The following is a 26,920-nucleotide window of genomic DNA, read 5'->3' on the forward strand; positions in this document are numbered from 1 at the left end:
TTTGAATGAAAATTTCTCACCTATCACAACACCGAGTTATATCACTAGATAAAGTTTTTTAAGCCATTTATTCTAAAGTTCATGTTTTTAGGAGAAATAAAATATAGTTTTTGTAATAAAGTTGGTATGTTACATTTTAAATATTAAATTTCCGTAAAAAAAGATCAGTAATACAGTTAGTTAATCTTTGGTATTAAGAGAAAAAAATCCTATAAAGAACAGCTAGTATAGGCCAAGGACGGGCACACATGAGAGCTCCATTCCTTTTTTTCATGTTACAATTAGTCGCACCATAGTTACAGTTAATTGCATCAAGTCACTCATATTTAAGAAAATATAGTTAAGAAAAAGAAACTACAAAATAGTTGTTTTAAAAATGTTACTATAAAATTTAGAAAATTGTATTTGATAAAAAATATAACATTTATTTGCTGATGGTGCCCAGCAGTGTAAATGCGCGCGGACTTTTTATTTTATTTAAATATTTTTTTGTTTTAACCTAAATTAAAATAACAAAATATCTAGCAGCCAGAAGAGGATCCACATATCCCCATCGTTAGTATCGGCGAAAGATAATAAACAATCAAAATCAGTCCTAAAAATGAAAAAATTAGTAAAATTAAGTATACGTATTTTCTCCTTTTTTTCTAGTTTATTCTCTGTTATCAAAAAACATGAAAAAATGAACAATTGTAAATTAAAAACAAAATATCATCAAGTTAGCGCAAAATTCAAAAATCGAGTTTTCATGTTTTTCTATGGCCGATGATATTGACACCCTAGACATAAATTCCAAAATGGAGTTAATTTTCTTGGGATAGAGGGGGAAATTATCCTGGAGAAAATTAACCCTCTTTGGACATTGAGGCCAGGAATTATTTCATTCCTCAAAAATTGGGGATGATTGTCCAGGGGATAATGATATAAATTCCTCGATTTACGGAGGAGAAGCAACAAAAAAACATTTAAAATGACTTTCAAGACAAATAAAAAAAATTAATCTATTTTGCACAATTTTCAAATTCAATACAGAGTAAAAGAGATCTCTAAATATATAAAAATCGATTTTATATAAATTATGCAGGTATTAGGTGACTTCTGCATTGGAACTTTTAATGAAGTAACATTTTGTGGGAATAAACTCGCAAGCAAAAAAAAAAGTTGTTTTTTTAAGAGCCTGTTTATAACTACATATGAACAAAAAGTAGTTACAAAGTTTGATCATAACTGAGTAAAACCATCATAAATTTGTTTCTAGATTTAAGAAACTTTAAGAAAATAGAAATTTGTGACTTAAAAACAAAGAACTTTCAGCTAATTCTAAATCTTTTATTGTCCCGAGTTTTGCTTGCAGTAAGATTGAACAATATCTTACTTAAGAAAGTTTTACATAATATGATTACTCCATTTCTTTTAAACTTATTTCACTTAAAAAGTGAAATAAGTTTAAAATCACAAGGTTACACACCACTAGATTGTAAAGAAAACTTTATACAATAAAGTTACACGTTGTTTTTTTTTTAATAAGAAATCAAGCAAATGGGCTAGTACTAGCAAGTTTCTTATTTTAAGGGTACTTTTTTTCAATTCTATTGCTAAAAGTTTTATAAGAGTTTCTTAAGGGTTTCAAAACTTTTTCTTTTTTCTTTAATTTCGAATTTTTCGATTGCGAGTAAAAATTAATTACTTATTGAATTGTTGTTCTCCATTGTAGATAATATTTGTTTTAATTTCGTGTTATGTTGATATTTGGGTGAAAAATTATGAAAATTCCTCTTAACAAAATAAAGTTATTATCGAAAAGTAACTCAGTACTAATAAGTTTCTTAAGATTTTTGGATTTCTAGTACTAGTTTCTTATAAACATGTTTCTTATAAAAAAAACGTGTAAACTAAGTAAATTAATGCAGCTGTAACTAATAAAATGCGCTTTCTACTTTACTTTAAATTTAAAAAGACTTAGAAAACTTGTAGATATTTTCAGTTTGAAATTTAGTTGATAATAAGTTGGGGATTTATGGACTCTACTTATATATTGTCTACTTTTAACAACTCTCGATTAACTTTATCAATATATATTTCGTGTTAATATGAATGTTACAAAAACACATTTTAGACAAAACTATTTTCTCTCCAATAAAAGGTTTGGTGTGACAAAACACGTTTGGTGTTTCATTTATCAATCAACCAGTTTCATATCTAAAAAAATTTATTTTTCTGTGATACTTATGAATTGCTCAAAAATATATTTTTTACTTTAACAGTGGAATGTTTTCACTGCGAGCCGTTGTGAAACGGATTTGAAACGCGTTGCAAACCAGTTTCAAGCGATTAGCAAATATTATTACGTTTTTAAATTTAGCAAAATTCGAAATTCGATTGAGCGTTTCAAAACCGTTTCAAAACCGTTTCAAAACGAAAAATAGGAATATAAAAGTTATTTTCGCTCAAACTTTTTTAAATCAACTTTACCAAGTATTTCATTTACTATCCCGACTGAAATGAATAACGAATTTAAACAATTTTCTTTGAAAATGACTTAGGAATAATTATGTTACGAACATGAATCATTTCACATCAAAACGACTAAACTTTTATAATAAAGAAACTATATGTCACACTATTTTTAATATTGGTACTAGTCGCTCAAACATTTGAGTTAGAACTACTCAAAAAATTTCTCTCAACTCCCAATACCTTCGGAAATATCTTTTGTCAAAGATTAAACTTCTTTAGGATCATTCTTAAAATTGGTATCATGGACTCTCAATATTGTTAATAAAATGGGTTCTATTGAAAAACAAATACTCTAAGAATGTAAGTAAAGGTTTTGTGATACAAGGAAATCCTTAAAAATCTTTTCAAATGAAATTCTCTGCAAAGTTACCAAGAATAATGCATTCATTATTCTCAAGCGCGTTCTTTAAATCTTTCAAATAACTTGCATGACTTTTGGCTATGTAGAAATGAGAAGTTAATCCATAGATAGCTGTTATGAGACTTTTATATTCATCTTATTTATTTTATTTATTTTTCCATCATTCTAAATTGTAGGATATGGGAAGGCGGAGGGGGATGTTACCACCTTCAAAATGCAGTGTTATTATTTTTTTAAATGAATATAGTCATTTAAGTGAGATGAAAGGTTAGTTGCTATATCAGTTGCCATCCACTCACTGATTAGTCTTTTTATGAGTAAGTGTGTGGCAACTGCTTTAAGTTAGTTAATTGGGCTTCTACACAGTTCTCTAATTCCTTAATACCTGTGCCTATTTAAAATATCAGATAGAAAAAGTTAAAAGATTTTTTTAAAATAATATTCATGAACAACTACAAAATTTTTATAAAAGGGCGGATGCATAACGTAACAGTTGAAAAAATTAAAAATGCAAAGGAGTTTTCTCAATGGGGGAAGGGAAGTTCCCCATCCATATCACTCTCATTTTGACCTAATGCAAATGTTTTTTGTAAAAATACATCTCGAATAGGAAAGTGCTCCATCTTCCCATGGACTACTTTAAAATTTGATTAGTGGTAATAAGTACAGATGCACACTCAATATGTCCCCCCAGTATCAAAGTTAACTAGCCACTTAGAACTAAGGTCCCAAAAGTAATATCCTAAGAATAGCAGTGATCAGCTGAAAAATTATTTCTTTTCAAGTGTTTCTTTTAATGAATATTTTCTGATTCTTTTTACAAAAAAATAGCTAAAACCATTTTCTTGACAAACTTTGATTCTTTACGACAATCTTTTCATCTTACTTTCTTTTTATGACTAAATAAGGAGAAGCGTGTTTTATTAAGGATGGAAAATGGGATGGAAAGTAAATAACATTTCACTTTAATTGTTCATAAACAGAATGTCCATACATTGCAGTAGTACAGCACATTTAAAAAAAGTACTAAAACATGAAAATACTTGAGCAGTGATATGGGACGTATTGATGATTCTTCGCTTCAGCATGTATTGATGAAGCAAGTTTTTAATGTCTGAAACGTTTCAATACTTAAAAAATACCTTAAGTGCATGTTACATGCATGGAAAAATTTAAAGATAGCATGGGTGCCTATTCGGAAAAATGGTGTTTGTTGCATTATTTATTAATGCAACGAACTGTTTGTAGAAGCTTCTTGTTTTATAGGATGCGTTTCTCGCAACAGCTTCTTGTTTTTAAAGTATGCGATTTTTGTAACTTTTTCCCTTAATAAATATTCACTTCTTGATTTAAAGCAAACTGTTTTACTTGTATTACTTTAGTTAACTATTTGAGATTAAAAAGTAGTTAAACAGTAGTAAACATTTTTATCAAGATGTATTGAACGTCATTATCAGGTATAATACACTGAGAGCAAGGTGGGAGACTATACTTGGAGGATAATACTTGAAAGACCATACAATTACAGGGAAAATAAAAAAAAAAACATAAATTTCTGAACTTTTTTACATATATTTATTTTTTTTACAACAATTGATTGTGTTAAATAGTACTCTTGTAAAAAAAACTTCAAGTTTATAATCAAGAAATAAAAGTTTCAGTATTACATTCTTTGGAGGGTATAAAAAAAACTTGGGTGTGAACTTTCTTTTTTAAGTTTGTAATGTGGAAGAAATAACAATCAGATATGCTAAACTTTGACTCAAAATTCCTGTTGACCAGCGTAATAGGCAATTTAGAACTGTCAAGTAGGTCAATTTACTTTAAATAGTTAGGAAAACTTTAAAAACTTAAGAAGCAGGACATATCGAAAACCGAAAGTCAATAAGTGACAATACCTGTAATCTTCAAAAATGGTTAACTTATTTGTAGACTTTTTGAGTCGTGTGCTCAATACTTTCTACATAACAGTTCTGCGATTGACTAGTAAACATTTTTAGAAATTAAGCTGCGATTTCACAGCTTAAAACTTTAGTCGTGAACAGTTAGGTACAGAGTGACAAGGCACAAAATGTTTACTATATCAGAGCTTAATCACACGGATAGGCACAGTCCTGAAGAAACCTTAGCGATTCTGGGTTTTTTAATACTTCAATGTCTTTTTTAGAATTTTCACCAAAACTCAATGATTTAACAATAGTAATTTATTTGAAATAGTTGAAGTCCACTTGGGCGGTTTTCAACAGCTTTCCAAAACGCCCAAGCTTTGACAAGGAATATTTACGGAATATATACAATTTTCAACAGTTTTCCAAAACGCCCAAGTTTTGACAAGGAATATTTTAGGAAATGTGTAAAGTTGCGAGCTGAAAGTTAAACCCAATTTAATTAGGAAAAAAATAATCTGATACAGGGTCGATTTTAAAAATATTAAACCACTTGCTGTTTCGTAATTAAAGAAAACAAAATTATTAGGCACAATTTTTTTGAAGCAGGGAATAGAGAATAGGGGGTTTACCACGGCGATCTTTACTTTAGGCCTAGGCACCGTGCAAACAATATCTGATTAAATTCGTTTTAAAACTCTTATACGCAGCTATATAATTTCGATATTTTGGATTATTTTCACGTATTAAACGTACACTTTAAAATTATAAGATGAAATTACAATGGCATTAACTTGCTACATAAGTTTTATTGCTACGTAAATTTTATAGTTCGAATCTTCGAATTTGGCCACACCGCAAAAATTACATGCAACTTGATGTGGTTTCTATTTTTTCAAGATTTTGGATTATATATAACGCTATATAAAACAATTGAAGTAGTACTTCAAAAAAATGTATTTAAATAATATACAATATAAACTAATGATTTTTTAAAAAAAGCTACGAACAATTAGCAAACAACTGAGAGATTTTTTTCTTTTACATTTGTATTAAACTTGTATGTGGAAACCACCGTAAGAAACAAATTCACGTGAAGTTTCGAGTTTGTCATTTGATTTTTACATTTTTTCAATTTTTCAAACAAAAAAATTTTGGCTTGAAAAATTACTAGATTTAAAAATCTAAAAAACCTAGATTTCATTTTTTAAAAAACAAAAACTTAAAAAAAATAATTTGCATTAACTTTAAGAGAGAGAGACAGAGAGAGAGAGAGAAACTTACCTTAATACAGCTTTACTTCACAGATTTTTTTGTTTGTTTAGATTAATTTCACAGTTGACGAAAACTAGTGAAAATGTAGCTGCAAGCAGTTTGCTTGATGAGTATATAAAAGATTACCCAGAAAAAATAAAAGATGAGATTTTAAGGGAAAGCTGCAAAAGCAGCTTCAAGACATGTACTTGCACTGGCATTGCTAAATATATTTTTTACAAATGAAGAAATGTCACAGACTTGTTATAACAAAAAAAGTGCTGCATTTAAACCTTTAGACGACAATAAAATTAATCAACTCAAAGAGGTTGTTTTCATCATCAAACCGCCAATTGAAAATGAAAATAAAACAAAACTTTGGAAAGAAATTTTTCAAAAAATCATAACTAAGTGCAGGTTTGTTCGGTTTAAGAACGCAACAGCCTGCACTTAGTTTGGTGTATTTTTAATTTTATTTAAATATTTTACATTTAAAGAAATCTTTCTTTCCGAAGTTCTGTAAACCTTTTTGAATTAATTCTAGTATTTCGTCTTAGTTTTTAAATGCAGCAGACTGTTAATAAACACTTAATTAAATAAAGACAAGTCTTTGAATTGTCTTCATTTAAAAAAGTATATTTTGCAATGCCTAATGATTTATTTATTTACTTTAATAAAATGTTACATAAACTTAGTTTCTTTCTCTTTTTTGAATCTACCCAATACTTCGGGAATATGCAGGAAACTTATTTAGTAGATTTAAATAAACGTTCAATAAATGTCGGCAAGTCATTAGGATACAACTTATTTTGCTTAAACATTACAATTTTAATGTAAAAGTAACTAGACGATTACTTTTTAAATATTAAAAAAAAATTCATCTTTACCCTACCGTTCTTTTACTTGGTGATAAGAACTAAGAAACATAAAACTTGTTATTAAATATTCAAATACAGAAAAAACAAAAAATAATCGTTAGGTTCCAAATGTTCTTCGCTATCCCAACGTTTTAGAAGTAATGTAAGTAATTGCAACTTAAAACAGAAAATGTGATTTTGTTTTATTAACTTGAACATTTATAAAAGCATTATTAATATTGAAAAGGAGCAACAAAACTACGTATTCATTAAGCTTGCGATAATGTTACAGTTATATGGCAATGGTGTCATAAACAAATTACAGACCAAAAGTCAAGTCAGTAAAAAATTTATACCAATATATTATAGCTAGCATTTCGCACAGCATAAAACTGATAACCTTTTGCACCGATAGGAGATTTTCAAAATAAAATCTTTCAGAGATTTTCTAAATTTTTTTTTATGATGGCTAAATGGTATAAATTTTTATATTGAACGTTTCTAAGTTTCTTAAAATTGAATAGTACGATGTTGAATTACAGGAGTTCGGCCACGAGAAAAGAAATGGTACACTATATTCGATGCTTATTTTATTAGCTTAAAAAAACAACTACCATATCAATAAAAGTGCGTCACATTTGTCTGATTTACGATATAAAAGTGCCTCACATTTGTCTGATTAGTTGTTCACTTACTTCTGTGAGCAAATTACGAGGAAAATTTTTCTTAAATTATAAAGATTTAAACTATAGAATATTAGAAATTAACAAAAATTTCGTGCTTGATTAACATACTTCAACAGTCTTGAGTTTCTTTGGAACAAACTCGCATGGTTTACCATTTAAGCTTTTACGTTGCGTAATGACGTAACTTACACAGCTGCAACTTCTGTAATTAAAGTAAGTTGTAAATCTGGAGTAAATCTATCAAAATACAAATCAGAATTGAAAAAAAACTATAACAAGATAAAAAAGAAAAATTAGAGAAAAAAAAAAAAAAAAAAAAAACCCGGATCCGGATAAGACAAATTTCCGAACAACATAATGTAAGTAAAATAGCTGTGTAAACAGTTAACCGGATCCACCCTCAGCAGTTGTTATATCATCATTAAAATGCGTTATTTGCATTTTAAAAGGTATAAGTTTATACGGATCCACTTCTGGATGCGCTTAAATTTTTGGACGCGCTTAGCTGCTGTGTAAGTATAAAATGGTTGCGCTTATCGTAAAATGTGAATCCATACATACATACATACATACATACATACATACATACATACATACATACATACATACATACATACATACATACATACATACATACATACATACATACATACATACATACATACATACATACATACATACATACATACATACATACATACATACATACATACATACATACATACATACATACATACATACATACATACATACATACATACATACATACATACATACATACATACATACATACATACATACATACATACACGCATATATATATATATATATATATATATATATATATATATATATATATATATATATATATATATATATATTAGGGCGTCCCAGCCGCCCCACAAAACTCAATATTTGATCGTGGATAGCTGTTCAAGTTTTTGGTAAGGCGTTTGGGCCTAAAAACAATGGCTATTAATTTTTTTCTGCAATCTGATCACATATGAGTTAGCACAAGTGACATAAATTTTGATACTGTGAAAAATATACATTTTTCGTAATAATATCTTATGAATCTTTATTTTATCTTTGTTTAGTATTGTTATTTAACTAACTTTGATTATTTTTCAGATTACTAATGATTAATATATAATATAAATGTATTATAAACTAGACATAATGATCGATATATAAAAATGATATTAGGGACCACTCCTGGTATCAACGACAAGGAAATCAAGGGACATAAACTACCAACAAAGAAGCAAGTAATTCTTTGCCTGCTTGCAAACCTTAAGGGTTTAAACTTTAATGATGCATTATCTCTTACAATTGATAATGTCCTGAAGCATTATTTGAAGTCAAATATCCCTCCATTAAGTGGAAGAAACAACATTGGCAAAATAATTAAAGAAGAATATAATGAATTTATGAAGTTAATGAAATACAATGAAAATTGAAGACATTTGGATAACCCAAGAATCAAGAAATTTATGTCAACATTAGATGCTACCATGAAATTTTATAAGAAATCTGTTCTCCAAGATATGGAAGTTCAAAAACGGCATAAAACAACAAAGGAAAAAGAATCCATCGATGCAGACATTGCTCTCATGCAAAGCATGATAACTGATAGGAAAGCATCTTATTCAGGAATTGACAAAGACCATTCAAAAGTAGTTGAGAAAAGGCAGAAAAGAACCTATGATAAAGCTTTTCCCAAAAGAGACCATTCGATAATGTTCAAAGAAACTGATGCAGGAATCGTCAGATATTATTTTATAAATTTGGAAATAAATTTAAAATTTTTTACTCATTACGTGGCCAACACTGTAAGAAAGAAGATAAGCAATAACTTGCTATTTGTTTAAAGTGAATTTGTTTAAAGTGAATGTTGTTTAAAGTGAATTTGTTGTTATTTTTGTATAAGCTGAAAATCAAAGGTTTTACTTTCTATCTGGGAGCTACAGCAATTGCAATTGAGTGTATTCTGATACACAACAAAGAAAGCAGCAACAAAGTATGCAACTGTAAGGGTATTTTTGCACTATTCTAGATTGGTATTCATGTTTTCTTGCGTATTCTCGCAGTTCTTAATTAGCTCGCTAAGCTGGGCGCCGTTTATTCGTTTTATATATCAGTAATAAATAAAACGTCTTCCAAACAAATTTTTCTTCAAAGCATCAACTTCGCTCGGTCAGCTACAATCAAAATTAGAATACAATCAGAGTTTAGAGATAGAAATCTAAGTTTGTTTTTTTTTTTAATTTAATTTCTGTTAGCTACATGTTAATATCCGTATGTTGATGGAAACTCGTGAAAATGGATTCACATTAGTAATTGCTTTAAATTGCAGCCATTATAACGCTCTTTAAAAACTAATTATGTTGTCATTATTTCGAATTATTAATAGCAACTTATTTCACGTCCTGTTGTTAATGTCATCGCATTCTCCGTACTCAGAATATATAAATACAAGGAATCGTGATCTTAATTTTGCAAGAAAACTTTTAAAAAGAGAGTACTAAAGCACCTTAAAATCTCAATGGAATGTTGAAGTGGCGAAAAATTTGCGAACGAGCCACAGATCCCAAATTGGTGCGTAATTATAGTTTTTTATTTATAGGTTGAAATTTTCTTTTTAAATGAATATCACAGCGCATGTTGTTCTCTCTTAAGGAAACTAATTCAAAAGAAAGCGAAACTTCCTCAAAACTTATCAACGTTCTTATTGCTCTATCGACTCAGCAAACTGAGGTAAACAAAAAGTTATACCAAAAATGGCGCATATTTGGAAAAGGCAGACTTGAAGAACAGCAAAAGGTTTTAGACGCTTTAGTTGAAAACACGAAGGAGCTTATCTGTAAAGAGCGAGCTACTCGTGTCTCTCAGAAAAAGAACTTCGAAGTTAATCAAGTACCTAATTCTGATTCAGATATATATGTCATAGTGTAAAATTACAAGCTTTGTATTTTTAGTGTTTTGTAAAAATTTATATATATGTAAATAAAATGTAAACTTGAGGCTTGTTAAAAGCTTAACGTTCAAACCATTGTACTTAAAGCTCCTTTTACATTTCATATGAACTTAGTTCATAACGTTAACAAGAATTTTATTAAGTTCGTTTCTTTTCAACGTTGAAAAATTTGATTTTAGTTTTTAAACATTCCCATTATATTAACTCTATTTTTTACTACTTTAGTGATGAATTATGTTTTAACTCTCTACAGAAAAATACTTGAAGGACACTGGTAAATTTAGGTTTATAAAGTTATTGTAGCTGTTAAAATGGTTTGACTTATTTTTTCCAGCTTTATTTCTAGCTTCATGAACTTAGAATGTTATAAACAACGAGATAAAAAAGACCTTAAAGATAAAAATTTATGAAGATGTTGAAATGGACGAAAAGGGCTTCAGAAGTCATCACCGAGGTTTGCTTTTATATGTGCTTTGTGATTCATAAAGTTTACAAAAAGCTTCTTCACAGTTGTCGAAATGTTGAATGATTTCTCTTTCTTTTTATCGTTGAATGATTTCTCTTTCTTTTAATCGAATGACGTTGTTTTGACTTTGATGTCGGTTGATCTTTTTTTTCGCGTTTAAATTCGTATTAATGTTTTAGTTGATAACAACCTGTTTCTTAGATCCCAACAAATAACCCAAAAAAACAAAGTTCGTCGAACCTTGATGAAGTATTGGCGCTGCTTCTCCGCAGACAAGAACGGCTGAACAAAAAATTAAATAGAAGACCGTGGAGAAAAACGAGCAAGAAAAATCTTCTCTTAGAAAACGAGCAATTAGAGAAGCTTATTGCAAACGTAAGTTTATCTATTTTTAAAAGATCTAGCGACTTTGAAATTGGAATTTTCAACCTAAAATATAGTTTATGGGTTTAAACAAAAAATCGAGGAAGGCTAAATGTATCTTGAGCCTGTTCTCTGCTTCCATAGCGACGCTGTGGTTTTCAATTGAGTTAAAAAAAACTCCAGAGCTTGGCGAATGTTTTTTTTTTTTGATAAAAGAAATGGCTGCGGAGAAGGTTTTGATACAAATTATGGGCGGAACATGCGGATTGGCATTTTTAAAAAAGAGCATCAATTGGAATAATATTTTTAAAAAGGAGCCTTTGTAGTGAACGATATGATAACCTTTATTCATCCCAAGTTTATTTATCGTGAAGTATTTTTGAATACATCACAACCCCTCTAACTTATTTTGAAACTTTTTAAGTATTTTGTAAGTATTGTGAAATGAAAAGAAAAAAAATGCCTTGATTATCCAGCAAAATATTTTAAAATAAGTTCATTGAGCTTTTTTTACAAAATAAACCTTTCTTTTGTAGTTTTCTTTTTATGAAGGAACGTAATTAAAACAGGGACGAGGAACAAGGGCACTTTTAGTTATAAAACATTAAAATTTATTTTTACCTCACAAAATGTTTAAACTCAAATTTTACAAATAGTAAGAAATATGCATAAAAAAACTGTTCAGAAAATATGTAAAATGTTTGTGAAAAGTATATGATATTTTTGAAAAGTATATTGTCATAATTTAAAAAATATTATAAACTTATAAAATGATTATTAGGGACAGACGAAAAGATGGCATTTTATTGCTGTACTTTTTCCGTGGGTTTTTTTTTTGTTTTTTTTTTTTTTACCGTGATCTCGTCTGAGCCTCGTGATGATGCACTTCTTTAAAACCAGCAATTTAGTTAAGACGAGTTTTGTTAATTGGATATTTTTTGTAAAAAGGAGGTTTTTTTTAAAAAAAAATTTTTACATCAGTAACTCGGAAAATAGTGAAAGGAAAAAAAAAGGACAAGCAATTTTGTTTCTTTGTATTTATTTAATACCAAAACAAGAAATTCTACCCCCCCCTCCCTCACCCACTTTTTAGTATTTAAATAACAACTCATTTTTTAGTTTTCAAAAGGAAAAGAAAAAAAAAAAAGATGAATATTTTAAAAAGTAATTTATGAGCTTTTCTTTTAAAAATATTCATAAAATAAAAATTAGTTTTTTTGAAATCTAAGTATATTCAAGAAGGAAATTAATAAAAGGTATAAGTTCTTTTTTATATTTAACATTTTAAAAGTCATTTCTAAATTACACAAATTTTATTATAAAAAGCTTAAAATAAAAAAAACTTATTTTATCAATCGTTTTCTATTCTTAACGGCTAAATAAAGTGGATTTCATGGTTTTCTTCATGTGAAGTTATTTATTTGGAAATTAATTCGAAATGTTAAAGGATTAAAAAAAAAAAAATTGACTTGAGAAACTTTTCACAAGTTTTTTTAAGTGTATTATAAAATTTAATGTAAGCTAAAATAGTGCAAAGGTTGATAACACCTATTCATAATTTATGCTCACTATACAGCTAGAGAATAGTCTGCCTCTATACAAGAAGGAATAAGTATGCAGATGTAAAAAAAAAAAAGTATATACAACGAAGTTTTTAGGTCTTAGATAATTGTTAACGTGGATTTAGTGGAGCAAGCAACGCATAGTTTATCTAAAGGCAATATTGTCACCGCCGATGGCTTCTGTATGTTACCCAGTGAAATTCTTTTAAAAGGTTGCAAGTCCTGACTCAAAATTTGCAAGGCGTTAGCGCCGTTGTCACAAACAACCAACTGACCGTTTTTATCAAATTTTAGGCTTGTAGGGTAAGAAAAGATCTGCTCTCCCTTTCGATCCATGTGAACGACATCCAAAAACTGACCGTTTTCGCTAAATACCTGTAATCGGTGGTTTAGAGTGTCTGAAACTATGATTCTTTTATGAACCTCGTCAAACACAACGTCGTGCGGAAACTGAAACTGACCAGGACGTTGACCAGGCCCACCAAATACGTTCGCGTGAACACCATCATCCTCGATAATAAAGACTTCTTTACGCTCAACATCTGTTACCAGAGTTTTGTTATTTTTTGTCACGTAGATTCCATGCGGAGCTTCAAAAAGACCTTGTCCTAATATTGAACCAAAAATGGTTTGAACAAAAAGAAAGAAAACGAAAAAAAAAAACAAAAACAAACAAAACAAAAATAAAAAATTATAATAGGACATATTTAAAATAGTGCAATTAAACTTTACTTTCTAAAAAAAGGAATTATTTAACTATTAATTCAATTTTTTAAATCACCTCAAAACTTTAACACCAATAAATCTTTTTAAATATTGAGTTTGAAATCCCCTAATTTCAAGCCGTTTTGGTGAGAAAAATTTCATCAATAGTAAAAGGTAACACCTTTTCATATTTTTTTTTTACTTTTTGAAGTTCCAAACATTACATTACAATTGAAGCCTATGCAATGAACGAGGTATGAAGTCAAAAAAGTTTATTCGACCCCATAAGTAAAATTGACACATCCCAAAAAAAGTATGGACGAGCAAATAAAAAAAAAAAAAAGAAATATATACCAATATATACGACGGGTTGAATATCTTCCTTAATATTAAAAATTTGAACTCTAGCTTGAGAATTGCTCCGCGCATCACATAGAAATAAACTATTTTCAGTAGAGTTTAGTGCCAGCCCTGATAAAATGGAGTCTTTGTACTCAGAGTGCAGCGTTTCTAAATGTACACCACTTGGATCATAGACTTTAATGGTGTCAGTCTGACTAGTAATTAAAATTTTCCCTTTAAAGTAAGTTAGAAATTGAGGGAAGCAATCGACGGGAAAAGATTTTGAAGTTTTTGCGTTTTCTTCATACGCCAAAACAATCTGATGGAGCTTGCTATTTTCATTACCAGCTTTCTTCGACTTTGTTACAAACATGTTTTTATCATAACTGGCTCCCATATTACTAGCCTTAACATTTCCGTTTGTTTTTCGAAATGTTTTAAACCAAGACATTCTATACACTTAATTATTCAAACATATACATACAGCGCCAACTCGTATTATTAAAAATACATACAGCACCAACTCGTTTTAATTTATAATTTTAATGGTCTTTCGATTCTCAACGAAATTTTTCCGCATCGAAAAAAGAACAGAAACTTTCAATGAAAATTTCATATGCGCTGTCGCTTCAAATGGACGATTAAAAACTGCATCAAAAAGAGATTTATTGAGCGATTCTTTGCAGATTAAGAAATGCATTCTTGTATTCTTTTATCAATGCTAAGAACAGAATTCTCAACAATCAGTTTAATCCATCATGATTAATGTATTTTCTACTTCAAAACAAAGCAGCCACATTTTGCTGTAACCTCAACAAGTGTAGTTCTAATGCAATCTCCTTTCTAATGCCATCTTTAAAATATTCCGTTAAAAATTTAAGTGTCAATAAAAAATATTTGCTGCTGAAGTTTTTATTTTGAAATGAAAAATTATTTAGGTGTGTAGGCAAAATAAAAAATAGAAAATTTCCTTCTGATAAAATTTTACACTTTCATTTTCAAAAGCACAATAATTATTTTTCTCACAAGACGTTTTCCAATTAATTGCTTTTTGAGAACTTAATCGCCATACGGAATTTCAATATCGATCTGTATGTATGATGTATTAAAGCCAATTTGCAATGGCAGACAAATTAGTCACATTTTTTAAAAAATTTTCAAATCGTGAAAAGTTTTCCGTAAAAGTTAGAAAACGCGAAATGCTATTGTTTTTTACTTTTTTTTCAAAAAGTAATTTGATTATCAATCATACTCTGCAATCTTGTTTCATCAATCTAATTATCTCCTTTTAAAAATAAAAAACAGCAAAGATCCGAGAGATAGTTGATCGCAAAACGGTTATGGTTTGTTAGGTCGATTATAGCTTGGCGTCATATTTAAAATGTACTATTTCGGTTTGCGCACGTTAATCAAAGAATCAGTTTCAACAGGATATAACGTCAAGGTTTACGTATTATACGTACACGTGAGGCTCTAAACAAAATAGTTTTTTTTTTTTACAAGCATTGTGGATTTTCGCTACTCGATTCTGTTCAAAAGGGTTTAAATTAGAAATTTCCAAAAACTCCGAAAGATACATTTTGTACGGATATCGAAACAAGATCCATTTTGTACGGATATCGAAAGATTTTTTCAAATATTCGGTTTCGGTCTAAATATATTAAAAAAATAATTTCAAATAAAGACCTGTGTTTCTTTTATCAAAACAATAGATAGAAAGAAAATTTGAACTACCTTATTATTTTTACTATTAAATTTTACGAGATTTGAGACAATTTGACAAAATAAGAACCGTGATAAAAAGCTTAAGTTTGCGCAATCAATTTTATCGCATCATCATTTCTCTAAGTAATTTTGATTTCCTCAAAACGCACAAAAAATTGTATGAGTAATTGATCAATTATCCAACGAAAGTGTAACAATCTATGAGTCGCAAAATCAAAAGATTTGCTCAGAAATTTATTAATGGATAGCTTAGAGCGAATGACCAAAGAAAATTGAAATTCATCGACCGTCATATTTTTTACTTTTTCAGATTCTTATCCACAATCTGCATTTTCATAGTTTCTTACATCTAAACAAGAAAGAAAAATTGAAGCCAAAATTTTTTATTCCCAATTATCCCCTCTGATGCTTATGTGTTTTATATGACTTAACCCTTTGCACTCCGTTGGCGGCTACTTGTCGACAAGAAAAATTCCAATGTATCTCCGTTGACGACTATAGGTCGTCATACATACATCTAATTATTTGAATATCTATTTGCGTAATGTCTTTTTTTTATTAACTTTTAAATTGGTTAAATTCAAAATCTAACATTTTTACTTGAAATTACAACAACAACGATGGAGATTTATTATTATACAAAAAAAAAAAAAAAAAAGGTCCGTAGTGCAAAATGGTTAAACAGACCTGCTATGATTGGTTAAACGGACCTGCTATGATTGGTTAAACGGACCTGCTATGCAGCTACTCCACGCTTGTCTCAAAGAAAATGAGAAGTTTAAATCAAACCAAAATTTAGCATAGCATTTATCAATTGAAAGCTTTATTTATCCTCTTTCAGAAAATATAGAGTTTTACATAATCAGTAGAATTGATCGTGCTAAAATTAATAATTGATCGTGCTAAAACAGAAGATAAAAATATACATTTTTCCTATGTTTTTTTTTTAAACTTTCAAAGTTGAATATGACTTGTGAAAAATCAAGAAATTGTGATGAGCGCAAATAATCAGCTTTTTGGCTTCAGTAATCATTGGTATTTATGATAAAAAAAATGCCCAAGAAAAAAATGTCACAAGAAAGCAGAAAATTAAAATTTTAGCGAATTAATGTTGTCACAAAGGTCACGCTACACTATGTATCGCTTAGCGGAAATACGATTTTGAACAAAAAAATTTTTTTAGTGATTTTTTATATTTAAACTTTTTAGGTTTTTTTTTTTTGCATTTAGTTTTTAATTTTTTATAAAAAAAAATTAGTTTTTTTTAAATTTTGATATTTAAAGGGTTTTTCATGGTTTTAAAAAACTCACAATTTGGTTAAAATCTTTTCAAAGGATTTACACACACACACACACACACACACACACACACACACGCACACACAAGGGGCGGATCCAGGAATTTGTAACTGTGTAGCCAAATTTGGGATAACCTACTTTACTTTTGGTGTTCCTGTGGGAAGGGCTTGTAAGTAAAAGCTAAGCCCATGGGCGTCACTTCTATAACATTTTTTACTTAAAATGATAGGGAGACTTAATTTGTTTTCTTCTCTACTTAACCATCCCAGATTTAATAAGTTAAGAGCGCACTTGAAGTACAATAATTTTCACAAATGTGGCTAAAAAATTCGTTGATAAAGCCTTTCAAATTTTTTCTATAAGTACTTTTTCATGGAATACAATGAACCCTTGACGGCAGGCCTTATAGATTATTTATATTATACTTGCAGACTTACAAAAAATAATATTATATTAAGTTCCTAATTAATTGTGTAATCCAAGAAACACACGCATATTTAAAAATCATTAGAGATAAAATATTTAAATTTTTAGAGGTAAATAATTTCATATATGAGGAGTGGACTTGCAAAACCAGATAAAATTCACTTTTTTAAAAAAACAACTTTTTACCTGTTATTGAAGTTTGTTCACCTAATGTGTTTATTCGATACCATTTTGCTAATGGAATGCTATGCTAAACAATCGAGTCAAGCTTGGTAAAGTGTTGTTTTGTATTGTTTTTAGTTATCCTATTAATAATAAAGTTATTCAAAATGTTGCCTTGGCTATTTAGTTCATAAATAAGACATGTAATACTTGTCTAATTTATTTAACAAAGTGCACCAACGAGAAGGTAAGCCATAGGACTTTGCACTCCATTTGTAAACTGTCGTGTTGCATAAGGTTAGCCCTCCATTTCTGGATTCTTTCCTTTTCTTGATAGGCAGTTTAAGTAAAGTATTAGTAATGTTGCCTAAGGTTAGGACTCTGTTTTTGGATTTTTTCTTTTTCTTGATAGGCAGCTATGCCCAAATTTTTTTAATATATTTTTTCTTTTTTTTAATTTTTAATATATAAATATATAAGACAAAAAATAATACAACAAGTTAAGTAATAACTAATAAAGTTAAAACTGATATAACCTGAAAACACTTTCAACATCAAGAATGAATAGAAATAATTTGCTTATGAAAAATGATTTTCACAGTTTACAAGTTTAAAACATTGAATAGAAGTTTATATAAGACACTTAAAACTACTATTTACTCATCAATTCTGAATTTACTCATCATTTGAATATTAACTCTAATTTTCTGTCTCCTTTGGATGCAAAATTTCAATAACTCTGCTAATATCTGGAACTATTTCCTAATGAATAGACATTAATGCAAGTCCATTCAATCTATTTTCTGACAGTACTCCTGGTGTAATTTTTATTCTCCTAAGAGTAGATATTGACCTTTCACACTCACAAGTTGTGATTGGTATTGTAGCAAGTATATGAAAAGCCTCTAAAATGTTTGGAAAGCCTCTGATATCCATGAACTTTAACGTATCAGAAATAGTAGATGGTAATTCTGTCTTTTCTTTCCAAAATTCCTCCCATAACTCTAATTCGGCATGAATTGATGAGAAATGAGGAAGATCTGATTTATAAAAATTCAAAAACATTAAGAACTTTTCTTTCCATGGTCAAGATCTAAAATATTGCTTTACTAAATAAGCAGGAATAGCACATAGACTATTATAAAAAATCATGCTCTCAACATCAAACCTGTTATCTAGTTCATTGAGAAGATGATTCACAAGAGGCAATGTAATAGAAACTTTAAAATAACCAGATATCACATATTTGATTATTTCTTTGTTTCTGAACACCACATGTTCTAGGTTTTTTTTATCAACATCAAATGTTTTTGCCAATGCAAGAGCAATTTTATACCATTTGTCATCGTAAGCATCAACATTTCTCTGTATTTCTTTTAAATGTTTATTCAAATTTTGAATTTCATCTACTTGCTGGGAAATATCAAAAGATTTAGTTTGAAGGATGATGGAAATTCCATAAAAGTAATCCAGAAGCTGTTTAGTTAAAACCAAAGAAACAGTAAAAGAAAAATTTGTTAAAAACTTTATAAAAGAAGATGCTTTTGAAGATGTTTCTTTATTAAATTCTTTTAAATTATTGTCTTCCATTTCTTCAAAAGCAGAAAATACTGCTAAAGAATTATCAAAAAATACATCAAGTCCACAAAGCTTTTGTACCCACCGAGTTTGACATGTGTCAATAAGTTTTGCCTGACCAGGAAGAAGGTATTTTTTTAAAACAATTACTTCTTTTAGAAGAAAAGTTTAAAAAAAAAAGCTGTATTTAACTTGCTCAAGCAAATTTTTTACTTGCTGGATTTGGCAACTCTTCCCAACAATTAAACTAAGTTTATGTGAAGCACAGTTGACAAATAATGCCATTGGATTGATTTTTTTTATAAGAGATGAAACACCTTTGTATTCACCTGACATTGAAGCAGCTCCATCATAAGACTGGCCTCTGCAATTTTTTTATATCTAAACTGAATTCTTTCAAAGTTTCAAGAATGTTGGTAGTTATATTTGTAATATTCCGAGGATAATATTAGGAAAATAACAGAATATAACTCAAAGTTTGAAATATGTTGACCGCCATATTTTATTTTTAATCATGCTCTCAATAATACAAGTCCTGTGTGTATTCCGCCGAACACGGATATTACATCTTCCTTCTACCATTTTTTTTTTTTTCTTTTTTTTTTTAAAGATCTGTGTATATACCTATAGTTAATAAATTCTTTATAATATACACAGTTAAATGAAGTCCTTCAAGTAGGCAGGTCTGTTTTTAGTCCTTGACGATCTTCGCACGTCAGGCTGCGGTTCAGTCGGTAGAGTTTCTGGAGTACTTGTAGCTTCTTCTATTTCATTATTTGCTGTTTCCTCATTTGATGTAGGAGGTGTGATAACTGCTGGTAAATCGTATGGTAAATCAAGTTGCTCATGCTGATATGCTAGTGGTTGCTCATTGGTTTTAATCAGATGTTTACGATTGCGTTGATATACTCTTCCGTACTTATCTACCACGTTGTATGATCTGGGTAGTGTTAGTTTTTCTTTAACTGTCACTTTCTTCCATGTTCCATCTTTTCTCATCCGGGCGGTGTCGTTTGCTACGAGATTTGGGAGTTCAGATGCGTTCCGATCATAGTATTGTTTTTGACGATTTCTGGACTTGATGATCTGGCTATAAGCATTTAATGGAACTGCTGGTATAAGTAAGTCATGGTGGACAGGTAGGGTTGTTCGCGTTCTTCTGTTCATGAGAAGTTGGGATGGAGAGTATTCCATACCTGTAAGAGGCGTGTTGAGGTATTCTAGAAGACCAAGTTCAGGGTTATCGCATTTTTTTAGTATTTTCTTCATAATTTTCACGCCCATTTCGCTGAGACCATTTGATTGGGGGTAGTTAGGACTTGATGGAGTGAAGTTGAACCCATATTCTTTTGAGAAGTTAAGGAACTCTGCACTGTTGTAGGGGTTGTTGTCGACAATGAGACTTGAGGGTATTCCGTGACGAGTAAAAATGGTTTTCATGAACTTGATAACAGAGAATGGCGTTTTGTCTGGAATGACACTGTTTTCTATAAATTTAGAAAAATAGTCGATAACAATCACATAGATTTTTCCATGCAGCTCATATATGTCTGATCCTACTTTACTCCACGGTAGGTCAGGAATGTCGTGTTGAATGATTTTTTCCTTTTTGTTGTTATTACGGTACTTAAGGCATTTTTGGCAGTTGAGTATTAGTTTATCAATGTCGCTTGTAAGTCCTGGCCAGTAAACAACGTTTCTAGCTCTAGCTCGGTGCCAAGGTGTGATAAGTGAAGCTGTCTTAATATGAGGGGTCTCATAGCAGTTGGTATGACTATTTTATTGTCTTTTAAAATTATTCCCTCTGCTAGGTGTAGGTTATTTCTGATGGTCCAATATTTCTTTTCTTCACCGCAAAGCAATTGTCGGTGTAGGGCTATCATCCTCATCAAAAGTGTTGAGGTGGGCACGTGATAGAGAGTCAGCAATGTGTAGATCTTTTCCTGGAACATATTTTACTGTAACTTGATATTTTTGAAGTCTTATCAGAAGTCTTTGTATGCGAGGTGGTGCTTCTGACAGAGGCTTGTGCAGGATATATTCAAGAGGTTTGTGATCACTTTCTATGGAGACCTGTCGCCCATAGGTATATTGGTTGAAACGTTCACAAGCAAAAACTATTGCTAAAAGTTCTTTCTCTATCTGGGCATATCTCTGTTCTGCTATGGTTAAACTACGTGAAGTATAGCTGATCGGGTGACCTTCTTGCATAATACAGGCTCCTAATCCATGTGAAGATGCGTCTACCTGAATCTGGACATCTTTTGAAGTGTCGAAGAATGAGAGTACAGGAGAAGATGAAAGTACTTTAAAGTAGTTTAATTTTTTCCATAGCACTGTTATGTTCATGGTTCCATGACCAGAGTATGTCTTTTTTAAGCAGCTGGCGGAGGGGAGCTGTTATCTCTGACATATTTGGGATGAATTGTCGCAGATAGTTGACCATTCCTAAAAGCCGTTGCAAATCTGCTTGACATGTAGGCAATGGGTATGCAGATATGGCTTTAGTTGTTTTAGGATCAATTCTTATGCCTTCATGGTTAATTATGTTGCCAAGATACTTGACCTCAGATACTCGAAATTTTATTTTTTTTAGGTTGAATCTGATGTTTCTCTCACAAGCTCGTTGTAGGATTTGTTGAAAAATGATATCATGCTCGGCATTTGTTTTAGCTGCAATAATCAAGTCATCATGGATAGCCAAAACATTGGGGATATCGCCAAAATTAAGTTCAATCATCTCCTGTGCAGCATCCGATGCGCATGATATGCCGAATGGCATGCGGTTGAATTTGTATCGACCATATGGAGTGTTAAATGTACATAGCTCTGAAGAAGGTTCATCTAGTTTTATATGCCAATAGCAATCAGCCATGTCTATGTACTCACAGTGAAAACTTTGTTGCCGCAAAGTTTGCTAGAGATTTCTTCTGTAGATGGAGTGGTTTTGTATTGTCTTAAAACAGACTTGTTTAGTTCTTTCGGATCAATACATAATCTTAAGGACCCATCTTTTTTTTCTATGATGACCAATGAGTGTACCCAAGGTGTTGGTTTAGAAATTTTTGAGATAACATTGGCTTTTACTAAACGGTCAAGTGTGCTTTTAAGTTTTGGTAGGATAGTAATTGGTACTTTCCTTGGTGAATGAACGACTGGGATTGCATTTTTAGCAACTGCAATATGATAGTTTCCTTTAACTAAACCAAGGCCGGTAAAAACATCACCATAATGTTTTAAAATGTTAGCTTTATCAATTTCAACATCATTAATGTTTAGTATTTCAAGAGATTTGCAGGAACTTAGACCAAGAAGGGGTTTTGCATCAGACAGAGATACAACAAAAAATTGGCACACTTGTAAAATGTTATTATTTTTAACAGTTAGATTGCAAGTTCCTAGTACAGGAATATTGTTTCCTCCATATGATTTTAGTCTAGTTATTTTTTTTTTGAGAGGAGGTCTTCCAGGAATAGAGTTGTAGATATTGTATGGAATGACATTACATTGGGCTCCAGTGTCTAGCTTAAATGTTATATTTTTGTTGTTGACTGTAAAATTTGCTGTTAAATCGTCAGCACATTCCATCGATGCTGCAACATGATGAATATATAACTCTGCAACATTGAGGTTGGTTTCCTTTTGATCAACTTGGTCTACACGATTAGTATTAAAGCGGTTAGTTTTGGATCTGCATACTTTAGCAAAATGGTTTAGTTTTCCACATATTGTGCACTTTAGGCCATATGCTGGGCAAAACGAGGTAGTATGTTTCGATCCACAGTAATAGCAAGGTTTTTGTAAGGGTCTATCAATCTTTAGGGAGTTAAAATTAGTTCTGTTTCCATGTTTGTTTATAGAATCTGCCTGGATTGTATTTTCGAGGGCTTTTAATTGTATTTTTGATGTTTCATATGCTCTCATAAAATTGATTGTTTTTTCTAGAGTGAGCTCAGTGTCTCGAAGTAGTCGTTCTCTGGCAGCTTTAGAGTCGATACCACAGACTACTCTGTCTCGTATAAGGCTTTCTTTGAGGGTTCCAAACTCGCATGTCTTAGCTTTATTTTGTAAATCAATCAAGAAGTCAGTAAATAGTCTGTTGTCTTGCATACATGTATTGAATAAATAACGTTCATAAGTTATGTTTTTTTTTGGGTTGAAATAACATTCAAACTTTTGAACTAAAGGTGCTAATTTATCGTTTTCTTCGCTTGTGAAGATGAATGTATCATATACTCTTAAGGCGTCTTCGCCAATCATATGAAGGAAGATGGCACATTGAATATCTTCATTTTTGTCATTGACTCCTGAAGCTATTTTATAAAGATTCCATCTCTGCTTCCATTTTCGCCAGTTTTCTGAAACATTGCCATTTAAATTCAATGCCTCTAATGGTCTAAGTTGTTCCATTTTATTTTAAACACAGGTTTACTTCTGGTACCATGTAATATTCCGAGGATAATATTAGGAAAATAACAGAATATAACTCAAAGTTTGAAATATGTTGACCGCCATATTTTATTTTTAATCATGCACTCAATAATACAAGTCCTGTGTGTATTCCGCCGAACACGGATATTACAATATTTAAACCACTTGTTCCTTTTTTGCATTCTAAAAAGCTTAAAAACACTTCCTTAATACTATTGTTCAAGTCAACATAACGTATGACAATAGAAAGTTGTTCTAACAATGCACAGTCTGAAGCCTCATCTGCTATAATAGAGAAGTACTTACTTTTTTTAATATAATTTAATAGAATCTCTTCAATTGCATTTCCACAACACTTAACTCATTAAGTATTGTGGAAATGCAGAGAGAAGATGCTCCTTTAGAATTAAATCACCTACATCAACTCTTAAATTTAAAAGCTCAATACAATTACCCAACCCTGTAATTTTTAAAGGTTCTCCAATTTCTCCTTGATATTTTTTATTATCTCTATGACCTCTAAAGACATATCATTTTGACCCAAAAACATTATTGTTTTAACAATTGATGCAAGTTTTTTTTTTGTTTTCCTCTATAATCTGCTTTCTAGAAATATCTAGAGATATTTCAATAGGCAAAGTGTTATTTTTAGCTCTAGATAAAAGCATATTACAACAATGCATGGACTTGATGTGTAATCCGTCAACAGTTTTCTCATGATCATTAAAAACTTTTACAGCATTACGCCAGGTATTGAATGGTTTTTCGAACAACTTATGTAATGCATATTTGTTTGGTAAACTTGGACCAAAAAGAGTGCATGGAAGACAATATGTACCATCCTCAATTTTAGAATAACAAAGCCAAGAAAACTCATCTAACCATTTTAACAAAAAATGTCTTTTTTTGCTTTTACCTGTTAAGGGGAAATTTAAGCATTTATCTGGAACCTAGACATTACTAATTAGAGATAACAGCTCATTATCATTTGTTCCTGATTTTAATTTTTCACCCAGTAGATGGTATAAAGAAACATCATAATTTGAATAGGATAGCTGATTTGTATTTAATAAACTAACATCAGCAACCATGTTTTCCTTAAGTGGAACATAAGAGTCAATATTGTTTTTATCACTGCTGTTGATGTCTTTTGAAACAATTACTTCAGTTTTAACTGTTTTATTACAATTAGCCAACTTATCTAAATCTGAAGTGTTCCTGGAAACAGTAGGAAAAGATAATTTACACTGAATTGTTTTTTGTATTTTATTCTCTGTTGCTGAGAAACTTGTCTTTGAAATTTGTTTTCTTTTGATACTAGGTAAAGTTGTATCACTCATTAAAAAAGTTGGTTGTTTGTTTGGAAGATCTTTAATCAGTGTTACAAAATGATTTGGATTAAAACATAAAGCACTTTTGTTTTTTGTTTTATCTAAATTACACCACAAAATATTTATTGAACTATTGAATTTTTGGATACGAGGCTTTATAACAGTGTTAAAAAAGCTGTAATACTTTTTAAAACCAATTTCAGGATAGACAGATTCAATAGGTTGCTTTATAACACTAGATAATGCTATTAGGCAAATAAACGATGAAAATGTTTTATCAAAGCAATTTAAATACGCTTCTTTTAAAAGAAGTTCTGAAATCATATTATCATTAATTGTTGAAAAACTATCAGAGCATTTAAATAAAAGAGCTATAAAAAACAAATTAGCAAACTGAGAATATTCTGATCTATGTTGATTAAAATAACTCAAAAAATAACTATACCTTGCGTAAAAGTTTATGTTTTCAAATATCTCAATTGACGTTAGCAATCTTAGAATTTTTGAAGTATGCTTACTGTCTCATTTAAAATCAAAGAGACTGAGCTATAAAGACAATTTCCATCTTCAGCAATTCTGACACAAAAAAACAATATTTACTGAAAAGTAATATTAATAATAAAAAAATTAGTGTAATTCCAGTATACACCATAACATTTTATTTAATAACCAAATTATTTATATATTATGCAAGTGATTTGGTTATTACTAAACAAACTAGTCACTTACATAATTTTAGTGACTTGTTTGTTTAATAATAAAATGTTCCAATAACTAGTTAAATAGCTAAAAAAAAAAAAAAAAAAAAAAGTCTATTAAAAATGGACTGAATTCTCAAAGAAAAGAAATGGAAGAAAATAATGCAATGAGGGTCTAAACTGTTCATGTTTCTAACATCCGGAATTTTGGGTCTATTTTGTGATATTATTTGAATTAAAAATAATAATAAAAATTTCTAAAGAAAAAAAATACCTTAATGCTGTATAATCAAGATTTCTTTTAACTAAGAGTACAAAATCCATCATTTCTGTATTGAATTGGTAAGTATCAGGTTTTCTTGGAAACATTAAATTTATCTCAGAGAGCTCTTTAATGAGTCGAGTTTTGTAATTTAATACATTAGGCCAATGTTTTGATTCTAGTGCACAAGCAACTATTTCTTCGGTTATATATGGATTCATATTTTATTATATTTAGAATATATATATATATATATATATATATATATATATATATATATATATATATATATATATATATATATATATCAAATGATAAAAGCCAAGTTATCTTTGTCTCTGGGTTAGCGAAAGATACTATGACCCACGATGAGGAAATTGAAATACTAAGGTGATTTAAGGCCAGTCCAAATTTTTATGGTAGTTCGTCCTACCTTCTACAACTCCTTTTTAAAAAAAACTGTATTTGAAAATTTGTTGTCCAAGCTGAATAATACTTAGCAAAAGTTGGGCTAAGTTGAAAAAAATATTATTGACAAAAATATGGTGGATGACGCATATTGTCCTTAAACTTAAAGATGAATGTTTCAAAAAATAAGGGTTTAAATTGTTAAGCACAACTTTTCTAGTTATCTACAAGCTAAAAGACATCGATATTGAATTATATTGTTTTTTCATACTTTGATTCAGAAGGTAGGGTAGAAAATCCGACATTTAATAATTTCTTTCAACGACGTACAATGAAGTGTCGAGAACTCGGTAATACTTAGCGATTTTGTTTTGAAAGGCTTTTTGATGACCGCATAAACAGAATGGTTTCTGTCGGTGGAATTATTCGTAATAAACAAAATAGAGCGTGTGGTCACCATATATAGGGTAAAGCGGGGTAGTAAGATCAGAGGGGCAATAGGATCAATTTTAGAATAGTCTAATTTAAATTACTTAATGCAGTTATGTAAAAAAGAAATTACTTATTTTTACATGATAGAGGTTTACTTACTAAATCAGGGAGTAGTTTAAAACATTTCTAGGG

The 26,920-nt window shown here is 30.0% G+C and overlaps 1 protein-coding gene and 1 pseudogene across 1 annotated transcript; both read right to left on the reverse strand.

Annotated features, from left to right (window-relative positions):
- Window positions 1-12,845: 12,845 nt before the first annotated feature.
- LOC145186536 (uncharacterized) lies at window positions 12,846-17,859 on the reverse strand. The gene is made up of 3 exons (XM_090096562.1): window positions 17,613-17,859; window positions 13,989-15,627; window positions 12,846-13,537 (listed from the first exon to the last, which is right to left on the reverse strand). Exons 2-3 carry the CDS (start codon window positions 14,425-14,427, stop codon window positions 13,029-13,031), a joined length of 948 nt encoding a protein of 315 aa, XP_089952688.1. The 5' UTR covers window positions 14,428-15,627; window positions 17,613-17,859; the 3' UTR covers window positions 12,846-13,028.
- A 411-nt stretch (window positions 17,860-18,270) lies between these two features.
- On the reverse strand, window positions 18,271-26,109 carry LOC149885052 (52 kDa repressor of the inhibitor of the protein kinase-like; annotated as a pseudogene).
- Between the last annotated feature and the right edge of the window lie 811 nt (window positions 26,110-26,920).

Source organism: Hydra viridissima, unplaced genomic scaffold, assembly GCF_058129835.1.
Source record: "Hydra viridissima isolate aposymbiotic clone 2 unplaced genomic scaffold, HvirCarnegie_v1 scaffold_8, whole genome shotgun sequence".
NCBI classification, from domain to species: domain Eukaryota; kingdom Metazoa; phylum Cnidaria; class Hydrozoa; order Anthoathecata; family Hydridae; genus Hydra; species Hydra viridissima.

Coding starts and splice junctions, on each gene's coding strand:
- LOC145186536 (XM_090096562.1), bottom strand. CDS start 14,427: ATGTCTTGGTTTAAAACATTTCGAAAAACAAACGGAAATGTTAAGGCT. Junction 13,538..13,988: donor TCAACCCGTCGTATATATTG/GTATATATTTCT, acceptor GTTCAATATTAG/GACAAGGTCTTTTTGAAGCT.